Below are 12,097 nucleotides of genomic sequence, written 5' to 3' on the forward strand. Positions count from 1 at the left end.
AAGTTCGCACCAGCCATCCATCAACCAGCTCAAACCCTACAATCAACACTGTATCCCTTACCATTCGCACAGTGGGGGTTAGACATCATTGGTCCCTTCCCCTCAACGACGAACCAGAAGAAGTGGTTGATTGTAGGAGTCGACTATTTTAGCAAATGGATCGAAGCCGAAGCTGTCTCCTCCATCACCGAACCTCAGGTCCGCAAGTTCATATGGCAGAACATCATCACAAGGTTCGGCATACCAAGACTGATGGTCTTCGACCACGGGAAACAGTTCGACAACACCCCGTTGCAAAAGTGGTGCAAACAGTTCGGCATACACCTAGCGTACTCGGCAGTCTGTCACCCACAAAGCAACGGGCAAGCCGAAGCTGCTAACAAACTCATCCTCAACGCACTCAAGAAAAGAGTCGAGGATGACAAAAACAAATGGTTAGAAGAGCTACCCGGAACGCTATGGTCCCTTCGGACCACTGAAAAAGAAGCTACCGGACAAACACCGTTCCACCTTGTATACGGATCCGAAGCTGTAATTCCTGTGGAAATCGGAACAGAAAGCCTGAGGATCCAGGCATACAACAGGTATGATGGGCTCCAAGGAGAAAGCAACAATCAACTTCTATCCGAAGCTCTCGATCTACTGGACGAAGCTCGGAACGATGCAAGGACACTCAACGCAGCCTATTTGCAGAGGGTCAACAAGCATTACAACCGAAGAGTCAACGCCAGACCCCTAAAAGTCGGTGATCTAGTACTCAGAAACGCCGCCTCGGTTCAGAAAGGACGGATCCATGGCAAACTCTCAGCCACTTGGGAAGGACCATACATCATCCATTCCGAAAAAAGGCCAGGCACGTATATGCTGAAACAGTTAGATGGAACAATTCTGAAGAACCATTGGAATACCGATGTTCTCAAGAAATATTTTGTATGATCTCTGTCTGTAAACCAAGTAAGTTGTTTAATGAGAAGAGGAAAGCCATTGGCACCATGTGTTTCATTAAACTTATCTCTATAATTATTGTCCCTTTATATATATATGCAGCCTCGGATCTGATCAATCCGAGACTAAAAACAGGCTGACTTTGCCCATTCCTTGATAAAATGCAAGAAATGACCAAATCATACACTTCAGGGAATCGTCCAGAATCCTCGGATTCGCGGTACCCTAATAAAATTTGTTCGCAACAAACAGTCGCTCGAATCAAGTTATAAAACTCCGGCTCAGATCCACGGATCGCCGAAGGCATAACTAAAGAGGCAGACTAGCGATCTCTTGCCCAGGTTTCCGAACCACAAGAGATCGGAAGAACAATCCAAACCTCTGAGCAGATCGACGGATTTGAAGAGTCTGGAAACTAAAGAGTCTCTTAGCAGATCTACGGATTTGAAGAACTCGCAAAACTAAAGAGTCTCTTAGGAGATCTAATGATTTGAAGAACTCGCAAAACTAAAGAGTCTCTTAGCAGATCTACGGATTTGAAGAACTCGCAAAACTAAAGAGTCTCTTAGCAGATCTACGGATTTGAAGAACTCACAAAGTCAAAGAGTCTCTTAGCAGATCTACGGATTTGAAGAACTCGCAAAAGTTAAAAAGTCTCTTAACCGATCTACGGATTTAAAGAGCTCGCAAGATCAAAAGGTTTTCAGCAAGTCTACAGAAAGAGGAGCTCGAGAAATCTACGGATTTAAAGACCTAAAATTGCGAAAGAACAAGTTGAAAAGAAGCAGCCAAGTAACAAACATTCATTTTTTATTCAATATTTGGGGGAAGTACAAATACATTGAAAACCTCAAAAATTGAAAACAAAATGAAACAGTTAAAATCGGCAGCCATCAACAGACAATACCGGCCTACCGAAGTACTAAGAAAGCAAAAAGAAATGAGTACAACGCAGCGCCGAGGCAAAAGGGGGAAAGGCAAGCACATGTTCGGAAGTCCTCAACTGGAACCGACCGACTCTGAAGAAGACGACTGCCCGAATCCCTAACTCTTGGGAGTCTCAGGAGCATCCCCCAGGGGAGCATCCTTCGAAGAACCCCCAGCAGTAGTATCACCTTCGGAAGTCGCCTTCTGGGCCCGAGCCTCTGCAAGAGCAGCTTGGCGTTCAGCTTCAGCTTCGTCCCGATCGGCCTGGCACTCCACCAAGTGATCCTGGGCCCTCATCCAGAGCGGAACCTTCTCATTCCAAGGGAAATGAGGCATATGCTTCGCGAACATCCGCCGAGCGCCCAGGATGCCATTCCAGTATTGCTCCCTACACTGATCAGCAGTGTAGAGGTCAACTCTCTCTTGCTCCAGTTTCCGAATGGCAGCATCCTTCTCTCGGATCTTCAGCTGGAGAACGGGCACCTTGTCAGCTTGGTTCTGAACAATCTCCCGATTCTTAACAAACTGAACAAGCCTCGCCTCCGCTTCCTGGCTCTGCTTAATGGCCGCCTCAAATTTAGACGTCATCTCCTTGAGAAGACTGTCTTTTTCTTCAAGTTCGCTCGCAAACTTGGCAGCCATTTCTTTCCTCTCCTTGTCGAAGGAAGCTATCTTTTCAGCATCCTCCTCGACTCGGAAAGTAAGCTTCCCAACTTCGGCCCCGATCTGCTCAGCCGATTCCCTAGCCTCACGACTGTACTGAAGGTACAGTAGCTTGAGGTCCACCATCTCGGCCATGAGCTGCCCAGCCTTCTGGTCCAAGACAGGGATATCACGAGCATAAGCCTCCTGATACCTCCTCAACTGCCTCTCCTCAACCGAGCTACACTCGGAAGCGAACGAGGACCAGAAAACAGCCTGGGAAAGAAGAAAAGACAAGAAAAGATGAGGAAAGAAGAAAACAACAAACCAAAAACGGAACTCAAAACAAAATTTCCAACACTTACCTCATTCAGATAATACTGAGCCATCATAGCTGGGTTCCTCTCCTCAGCTCCAGGAACCCTCCACTGCGGGTTGGCCCGAAGAAGATTCTCCCGTGCAGCTTCGGGACCCACCAAAGATCCCACGTGAGCCATGGGGTTCTCCCCCAAAACCGGAGCCCTAGCATAGCGAGCCATCGCCTCCCTTACCTCCTCGGGGATCCGTTTCAGCGGAACATCCGAGCAAGGGTCAGCGTGGATCAGTCTATCCAGGGCCGAGGTCGAAGTAGAGCCCAAGGTCGAGTGGCGCCTCTTCCTCGTCAGACCCTGCTCGGGTTGCTCCTTCTCAGCAGAAGGGACCTCCTTCTCAGCTTCGGGAACCTCCATGTGAGCCTCGGTGAGATCCACCATCTCCTTATCTGGACTTCTCTCCCTTGCGAGAGAAACGTCAGCAGATTCCTCCTTCCGCTCGGCCACAGTAGGGACATCCGAGCCAGGAACAAGGTCGGCTTCAATTGCCTCCATCACCTTGGTTATATCCTGGATCTCGATCCCCAAAGCAGCAGACGGCTTCAGCGGAGAGGGGATGGTATCTTCCTCGGCCAACGGTTGGTCCACGGGCGGCGGTTCCGCAACCACCACACTCTTCAACTTCTGCCCTGGCAAGGGCATGAAGTGAAGGAGATTTTTTGGAGGAGGCATGACTTCCGAAACTTCTTCCTACAGGGCAAACGCTCAAAGGTCAGTTTCAGAAAAAGAGAGAACGGATCACAAAGGCTCCAAGTCAGAACGAATACCTTCTCCGAAGACTGAGAAGCTTTCGCTTTCTTCGGATGCGCAGAAGGCCTCAAAAGAGTGCTGCCCTTCCTTTTGCGCTGATCCTAAACAGAGGAGACCAAGGGTCAATAAATGTAAAAGAAGACAAAGGAAGGAATAAAGAAAAAACGCGAAGTACCCGGTTCCTAGATAAAGAGATATCTATCCGAGCCGGAGATGAAACCGAAGGAACGGCACGCGGCACAGTGTCAGTCCCAGGACCCTAAAAAGATGGTCCAGGACCAAGACGTTAGCCGACGGCCAACCAGAAAGAAAGAAGAACAAAAGACTTCGAGATATAGAAACACTCACCGGATCCGAGGTTGTCCTCAAATCAGGGAGCACGACTTTCACCGGAACAGCTTCGGGAGAAGAGGCAGAATCCCACGGATCAGCTCGAACTTCAGATATCCGAGCGACACCCGACGGAGACAGCACGTAATCCTTCAAACGAGGATTACGAGGATTTTCCTTCCCGAACTTGTAATCAGGGGCCGAGTCGTGAATGGTCTTCAGATCCAAAGAAATGCCCAAGACCACAGGATCAACGCAGCTAAAGCCGTACTCTGCAGAAACAAAGCACAAAGCAAAGTCAATAAAACGAAACAAAAAGGAAGAGGACAAACTTACTAAAGCACGGTCCCAGCCGAAAGACACCTACCCCTGTCAAAAATCCTACTGAGACCGGCAACAGCAAGAATGTCCTCCCGCAAGATATAGTTGAGGTTCGGGAGCCAGTTGGACGGCAGTTTGTAGTTGTCCTCCCGAGCCAAAAACCACTGGAGGAGATCCACGTAGTGGTGATGGTTCCGATCCGGAGCAGCCACGCTTCGCATATCAGGATCAGGAGTCACAAACCACTTCGGAGGGCGGTAAAAATGTGGATGCTTCGGATCTGTCGGCACACGAACAAACAACCACTCCGTCTTCCAATTATGATCAGAGCTGAGGTAAGGGTAGGCCGTAATGTAGTTCGGCTCCCCCTTCCTTCGGGATCTTTTGTTGATGATGGTCCACCAACCATACCCATCTCCCTTGGAGGCATGGTTGAAAGACAGATCGTGCAGATCCCGAAACACGGCAACAGAGCATGGAAAGTTAATAAAATCGCACACCCATCTAAATCCGATGATGTGCCTCATAGATTTGGGGGTAAGCTGGGCCAAACTGATGTTGTACGACACCAGGAGCTCGGAAACGAAGGGATCCAAAGGAAAGCGGAGACCGTTCTCCAAATGATGAGTATACACAGAGATGAACCCCCTCGGCGGATGAGTCACCCGAGGACGCTCCTGGTCGGGAAGCTCGCACCAGTACCCCAAGGCGTGCTGGATTCCGTATAACTCTTCGGCTCTCCGATGGTAGTTCCCCAGCTTCGCCTCCACCAACCAGTCACCACTGACCGATTTTTCCAAGGGACCATCGATCTTAGTGGTCTCATGCAGAATCGGGGCATACTTGCCCTGCGGATCAGCTTCAGTCCAATGAACTGGAAACTCAGGGTAAGAGCGGCGCACACCCGAAGAGCCAGCTTTCTTACCAGAAGTTGCGCGTTCAGACACGCTAGACCCGCCAACAACGTCATCTTTTGAAGCATCCCAACCAGTCGAACGCCTCTCCACCGGCCTCTCCGAAGGCCGACCCCTCGAAGTTTTCGGTAACCTTCCCGAAGGCACGTTCTCCCTCTCACTAGAGGAATCAACGACGAACTTGCTCTTGCCCCTATTCTTTGCCATGGCCGCGAATTCTCGGTCTAGGGTTGAGATTGAGGGGTAGAAGGAAAAACGAAGAAAAAAAGGAGAATTCAGAAACAAATTACCTTTTTCCGAAGCGGAATTCGCCGATAAAACGAACAACACAAGTTCCCGAAGTCTAAAGTTGGCCGAATTTCGTAGATCTGAAGAAGCAAATTGCACTGCGATCGCCGGAATTTAGAGAGAGAATGGGTTTGAAAGAAGGAATAAAAAGTTCAAAGAGAGCAAAGCACCCAGTATTTATAGAAAAGAAAAGGGCGCATCAACTTCCTCAACCCACGATCTCCACGACGCGATACAACTCCCAACACTTGTCATCAATGCAAATCATCTCTTTTCAAAAAAGAGAGGGAACTTTCGGACTTCTGACAGCTGGAAACCCACCCATTTAATTCTAAATGGACCGGGTCTGGGGGGCATGTTGTTTGGGCTCCCAATTGATTCTCACTTGGGCCACTAAGTCCAAAGCCCAATGGCTCTAAACAAACAGCATCAAACCCACCAATGGCTAGTCAGCCATCCATCAAGGCCCAAGGCCCAAAAGCAATAAATGACCTATGGGCATTTATTATGCAAACACTATAAATAGGCCGCCAAGGCTCACACCTGAAGGTACGTCCAATTTACCGCCTTAAGACTACTCTTCTAGAGAACTTCTCTCTAGAATCCGAGCATCATTCTTACTTAGGCATCGGAGGGGCTTTCCTCGGAAACACCCCCGAGGCTAGTAACTTTGCTCTTGTGCAGGTGAATTCGGACTCCACTCATTCAAACAAGCAAGATCTTCAACACATACAAAAGGGCCTTCATTCGAAGCCCATTGTTTCCATCTTTACAACACCGGAACAAGAAGTTTATGATAAAAAGTATTACGAAGTATGATATTAGAGAATTTATTATGTTGGAAAAAAAATTAAGTAGCTTTTTAATAGACGAATTATGAAGAGTGTACCGAGCAACGGAGCCTTAATGACGACTGTGGTAATAACGATCAACGATTTGAATATCAAATGAAGCCTTAAGAAGAGAGTGGATTATAGAAGGATATCCAAAAACCAATATGGCGAGGCAGAACATCTCAAATTATTCATATAATTAGATATTTTTAGTTTTTTTTAAAGAGGATTTATGAAGATTATTATACCGAGAAACGGAGCCTTAATGACGACTTAGGTTAGACTGAGCAAAACTTTGAATCCCCAAAAATTAATACGGTTAGACGAGACGAGAAAACTCGATGAATTTACTATTCGGTAATATAATTAGATGTTAATTTATGGTTAAAGTTTTATATTATAATAGAAGTTAATTATGTCGGTAGAAAAGTTATTTATAATTGGTACGGAGGAATTACATATATGAAATTTATAACCGCGTGCCTCGGAAAATATCAAATGAATCCTTAAGAAGAGATTTGACTACAGAAAGATAGCCAAAGACCAATACGGCGAGGCAAAGTTAATAGCACAAATTATTAATATAATTTGATATTTTTATAGAGGAATTATGAATATTATTATACCGAGCAATGGAGCCCTAATGACGGCTGAGGTTATACCGAGAAAAAATTTGAATCCCTTAAAGTAATACGGTTAGACGAGAAAACTGGATGAATTTACTATTCGGTAATATAATTAGATGTTAATTTATGGTTAAAGTTTTATATTATAATAGAAGTTAATTCTGTCGGTAGAAAAGGTAAGTAGAATTGGTACAGAGGAATTACATATATGAAATTTATAACCGCGTGCGTCGGAAAATATCAAAAAAAATTGAGCGTTTCTTTTCACAACCCTTTTTCGTAGCAGAAGTATTTACAGGCTCTCCAGGAAAATATGTTGGTCTAGCAGAAACAATTAGAGGGTTTCAATTGATCCTTTCCGGAGAATTAGGCGCGCACCGAATGGTTACGAAGAAATCGTATTTAGCCTCGACTCGTGTCCTAGCTCGTCTGAGAGCTAAATTTGCTTCAATTTTTTTGTCTCTTTCCTTCCGCTTTCCTCAAGTTAGCTTCTACTATTTCAAGAGTTTGTTGAGCTTCTTGGGGATCAATGTCACTACCCTGGGTCTCCAAAACCCGATGTCGTAGGTTCAAGTCCTACGGAGCGTGATTCCATTGTTGGTAGAGCAAATTGAATTATCGAATTAGACTCAAATAAATGAACAGTAATCTAATCGAAAGTTGACCTCCTGTTGATTCGAGAAAGGAGGAGGTCAATCAAAAAAATATTTGTGAATTAATCAAAGATCCAACTAATCACCACGTCTATATTGTAAATATGCAGTTACAAATAATCCAGCCAAAGTAATAGGAATTAGACCTAAGACGATTCCAAATAGAAAAACTTCAATCATTTCAATTTCGTTTGAAAAAAAAAAGAAAGGTAATATCTATTTAAGAATAGATTTGACTACAGAAAGATAGCCAAAGACCAATACGGTGAGGCAAAATTAACAGCAAAAAATATTAATTATTAAATTAATTAGATACTTTTATAGAGAAATTATGAATATTATTATACTGAGCAATGGAGCCCTAATGACGACTGAGGTACGGGGGAATTACATATATTTCGTATGAGAATTATAACCGCGTGCGTCGGGAAATATCAAATGAATCCTTAAGAAGAGATTGGAGTACAAAAGTATGACTAAAACCTAATACGGTGAGGTATAATAGCACAAATTATTAATATGATTAGATATTTCTACAGATGAACTATTAAGATTACTATACCGAGCAACCAAGCCTTATTGACAAGAAGTGTTGTGTGATTAGTGAATCTCTTACGCCGGATGGTGTTTTAAGTAATATTTAATTTGTAATAGGGGAATTATGATGATTAGAACCGCGCACTTCATAAAAATGACAAACGAAACCTTAATGACGAGAATCATAGAGTAGCAATTTATGTACTCTTTAGTGGAGGCACTGGTGGGTTATCTACTTAGTTGGTAGATATACTAATGTCCCGGAACTGAATTATTGCACGATCATTAAACAACATAGTGATCTCATATTCGTGCATCTTTGCTTGAACACTAGGACGATCGCATGCATATATCAAATATCTGTAGGAAGGCGGGTTATTGATCAGCTTTTATTGAAATCCAAGCTTGGCGGCTGAGTAGGTAGATTAGAATTCCTACAGAGCTGAGGAATGATAAAAGTTTTAACCGCTAGCGTCAGAAAAATAAAAAAAACCCTTAATTAATGACGTGATTTGGAACACTTTGGACTCTTATAAAGGGTGACGGAGAGGCGTAATAAAATATTTAAATAATTAGATGTTTATGGTAAATGCATGTAATACGAAGTATGCTGCTATAAGAGAATTTATTAAGTCCGCAAAAAAAATTAAATATCATTTTTATAGAGGAATTATGATGATTATACCGAGCAACAAAGCCTTAATGACGACTGTGGTAAAAACAATCTAAAATAAAACACTCTAATAAGTAAAAACTAAATCTAAAATAAAAGTCATCCAAATTTAAACAGTAATTTAACATAAAATTCAATCCAAAAATGGAACTGTAAAGTACTAGATCAGAACTGGTGCATGCTCAGGTATTGAGAAAAAATTATTTAACCATTTTTTGTCAAGTATTTGAATAACAAAACAATTGTCAAAAAATAAAGTAGTACGAAGTACAAACGATGTTGCCGATTTTCAAAACAGTAATAAAGCTATGATATATTTCATGTTTTTACAAATATTATTTTTGATAAATAAAATAAAATTACAGTTGTATATTGAAAATCAAATGAATAGGAAAAATATTTTTTTTGTCAAAATACTGAATCTTTTCCTTAAAATTTAATTGAGATATATGAATAAATAAATAAGAAAAAGTTTTGGTGGGAAAAAATTTCACCAGGAAGTGACAAGTGTAATTCCCGGTGTCTGTTTTATAATGAATGTGCAATTATACGTTGACGTCTTTTTAAAGTGCTAATTTTTATTGATGCCTTGTGATTTTCGTGGAAATATATGATTTATATAGAAATAAATTTGAAAGTTGAAATAATATACAAGCTAGTTAGATGGTTAATTAATATTAAGTGTTAAACATGGAGTTGAAGTGAAAGAGTCTGAATGAATATATGAATTAAATGGTGAATTGGGGATAAATGAGGAAGATGAAATAGTGTTGAAGCTGTAAAGTATTTCGTATAAAAAACAACAAAAGGAAAAATTGGAAAACAAAAAAAATAATATTGTGGGTGAAATTAAGATGGGTGACACGTGTCATCTAATAATCTATGGTTATACTAGGTATAGACTATGGTAGATGTAATAAATAGATAGATAACAAACACAAAAAGGGAAAAAACTAATTGATGGATGAAAAATGAGGGGATGACACTTGTCATCTATTCGATATGGTTTCGCTTTTTAAATACTAGACTAGACTAGAATATTAGACTAGACTAGCTAGACTTGATATAGATTTCTGCAAAAGAATTAGTGGAGCGCTAAACCGCGCCCCATAAATACGCACCCACCCTATTAAATGCCACAACTACCCCTCCCTATACTTACCCCTTTATTTTTTTTACCTTTCACCTTACTTTCACTCACCATATTACCTCCAACCATATAACCCACCTTCAACCTTACAACATTCTGGCTGCCACCACTCCGGCCGAAATTCTGGTGACCCAAAATTCCGGTGACCCAAAATCCGGCGGCTGCCACCATTCTGGCGAGCACTTTTTTCGGCGACGCAAATCTCCGGCGAAAAAATGCGTCGAAATTCTTACATGTACGAGTCATCCGGGGGACATCCACGTCATCCTAAGAGGTAATTTTTTTTTGTCCGACAAAACTTATAAAGGCTTCTTTATTTTAAGCTTTCACCATGGTAGAGACTTCTACAGTTTAAGCTTCTACCATGGTACGAGCTTAAAACGAAGAGTCTACACCATGGTGCGAACATAAAACGAAAAAGTCTAACTAATTTATTTCCGGAATAATTATTTCAACTCAGTAGTTAATTACCAAAACTATATCGTTTTAATATCTGTTATTAAATAAATAAAAAATTACAATTACAATTTTTTAGCATGGAGACTTCTACGTTTTAAGCTTCCACCACGGTGTAGACTTGTTCGTTTTAAGCTTCCACCATGGTAGAAGCTCAAACAACAAAAGTCTCCACCATGGTGCGAGCTCAAAACGAAAAATTCTAACTAATATTTTCCGGAATAATTATTTCATATTCAACGTACAATAATTAAAATAGAATTAATATGCAAAATTCTTCATTTTAAGCTTCCACCATGGTAGAGACTTCTGCAGTTTAAGCTCGTACCATGGTAGAGACTTCAACAGTTTAAGCTCGTGCCATGGTAGAAGCTTAAACGGTATAAGTCTCTACTGTGGTGGAAGCTTAAAATGAAGAAGCCTATGTAAGTTTTGCCGGACAAAAAAAGAATTACCTCTTGGGATGACGTGGATGTTCCCCTGGATGACTCGTACATGTAAGAATTCCGACGCATTTTTACGCCGGAAATTTGCGTCGCCGGGAAAAGTGCTCGCCGTAGTGGTGGCAGCCGCCGGATTTCGAGTAACCGGAATTTGGGGACGCCGGAATTTCGGTCGGAGTGGTGACTGCCGGAATGTTGTAAGATTGAAGGTGGGTTGTATGGTTGGAGGTAAGATGGTGAGTGAAAGTAAGGTGAAAGATAAAAAAAAAATGAAGGGGTAATTATGACATTTAATAGGGCGGGTGAGTATTTATGGGGCCGGGTTTAGTAAGCCCCAAGAATTATGAAGCATATATAGTTGTGCGCATTAGAAAATTAACAAACCAAGCCTTAATGACAAGAATTGTTGTGTTATTAGAGAATCTATTATGCTGGATGGTATTTTAGGTAATATTTTGTAGTAAGGAATTATGAAGAAAATAACCGCGCACGTCAGAAAAATGACAAATATAGCCTTAATGACAAGAATCATAGAGGAGCAATTTAAATCCCCATAAATACACACGGTGCGACGAGAAAACACAATTTACTACTCTGATAATATCATTGAGGGGTATATAATTAGATATCCTTTTTCAACAATTATGTTATTGGCGTTGTTAATTAAATAGGTTGAAAAGATAAACAACATTCACACAGAGGAACTATAGAATATGAAGGTTCAATTGACGAGATTGGGAGAACCTAGCAACATGTTGTATCCCCGGAATGAGAATAAGACCCAACACAGAGGAATTATGAAAATTATTATACCGAGCAACGGAGCCTTAATGACGACTGAGGTTATACCGAGGAAAACTTTGAATCCCCATAAAGTAATACGGTTAGATGAGAAAACTCGATCAATTTACTAATCGTTAATATATGTAGTTGTTAATTTATGGCCAAATTTTCATGTTATTATAGAAGTACATAATGGATTTATATCGTAGAAAATACAAGTAGCATTCGTATAGAAGAATTTTTGAAGATTGTAATCGAGCGCGTCTGGAAACTATGAAATGAAGCCATAACACGAGATTGCGGTAATTAGAGTTGTTAACTAGTTTTTTAGGCCCAGGTGATGTTCTGAGTTACTACATTAATAATATTCACATTTACCTATATATGTGAATGTTGGATCCCCGGAAAAGAATAAGAGGAGACGAGATAACACAATTATGTAAATAGTATAAATC

The 12,097-nt window shown here is 41.6% G+C and overlaps 2 protein-coding genes across 2 annotated transcripts; both read right to left on the reverse strand.

The window, feature by feature from the left end:
- Window positions 1–1,738: 1,738 nt before the first annotated feature.
- Window positions 1,739–3,301, reverse strand: LOC130459612 (uncharacterized). Its single transcript, XM_056827080.1, has 2 exons — window positions 2,880–3,301; window positions 1,739–2,790 (listed from the first exon to the last, which is right to left on the reverse strand). Exons 1-2 carry the CDS (start codon window positions 3,264–3,266, stop codon window positions 1,990–1,992), a joined length of 1,188 nt encoding a protein of 395 aa, XP_056683058.1. The 5' UTR covers window positions 3,267–3,301; the 3' UTR covers window positions 1,739–1,989.
- On the reverse strand, window positions 3,271–10,931 carry LOC130471629 (uncharacterized). The gene is made up of 6 exons (XM_056841866.1): window positions 10,872–10,931; window positions 9,990–10,227; window positions 3,984–4,300; window positions 3,653–3,736; window positions 3,325–3,575; window positions 3,271–3,274 (listed from the first exon to the last, which is right to left on the reverse strand). The coding sequence occupies exons 1-6, from the start codon at window positions 10,929–10,931 to the stop codon at window positions 3,271–3,273; spliced, it is 954 nt and encodes a 317-aa protein (XP_056697844.1).
- Between the last annotated feature and the right edge of the window lie 1,166 nt (window positions 10,932–12,097).

This window comes from Spinacia oleracea, chromosome 4, assembly GCF_020520425.1.
Source record: "Spinacia oleracea cultivar Varoflay chromosome 4, BTI_SOV_V1, whole genome shotgun sequence".
NCBI lineage: Eukaryota > Viridiplantae > Streptophyta > Magnoliopsida > Caryophyllales > Amaranthaceae > Spinacia > Spinacia oleracea.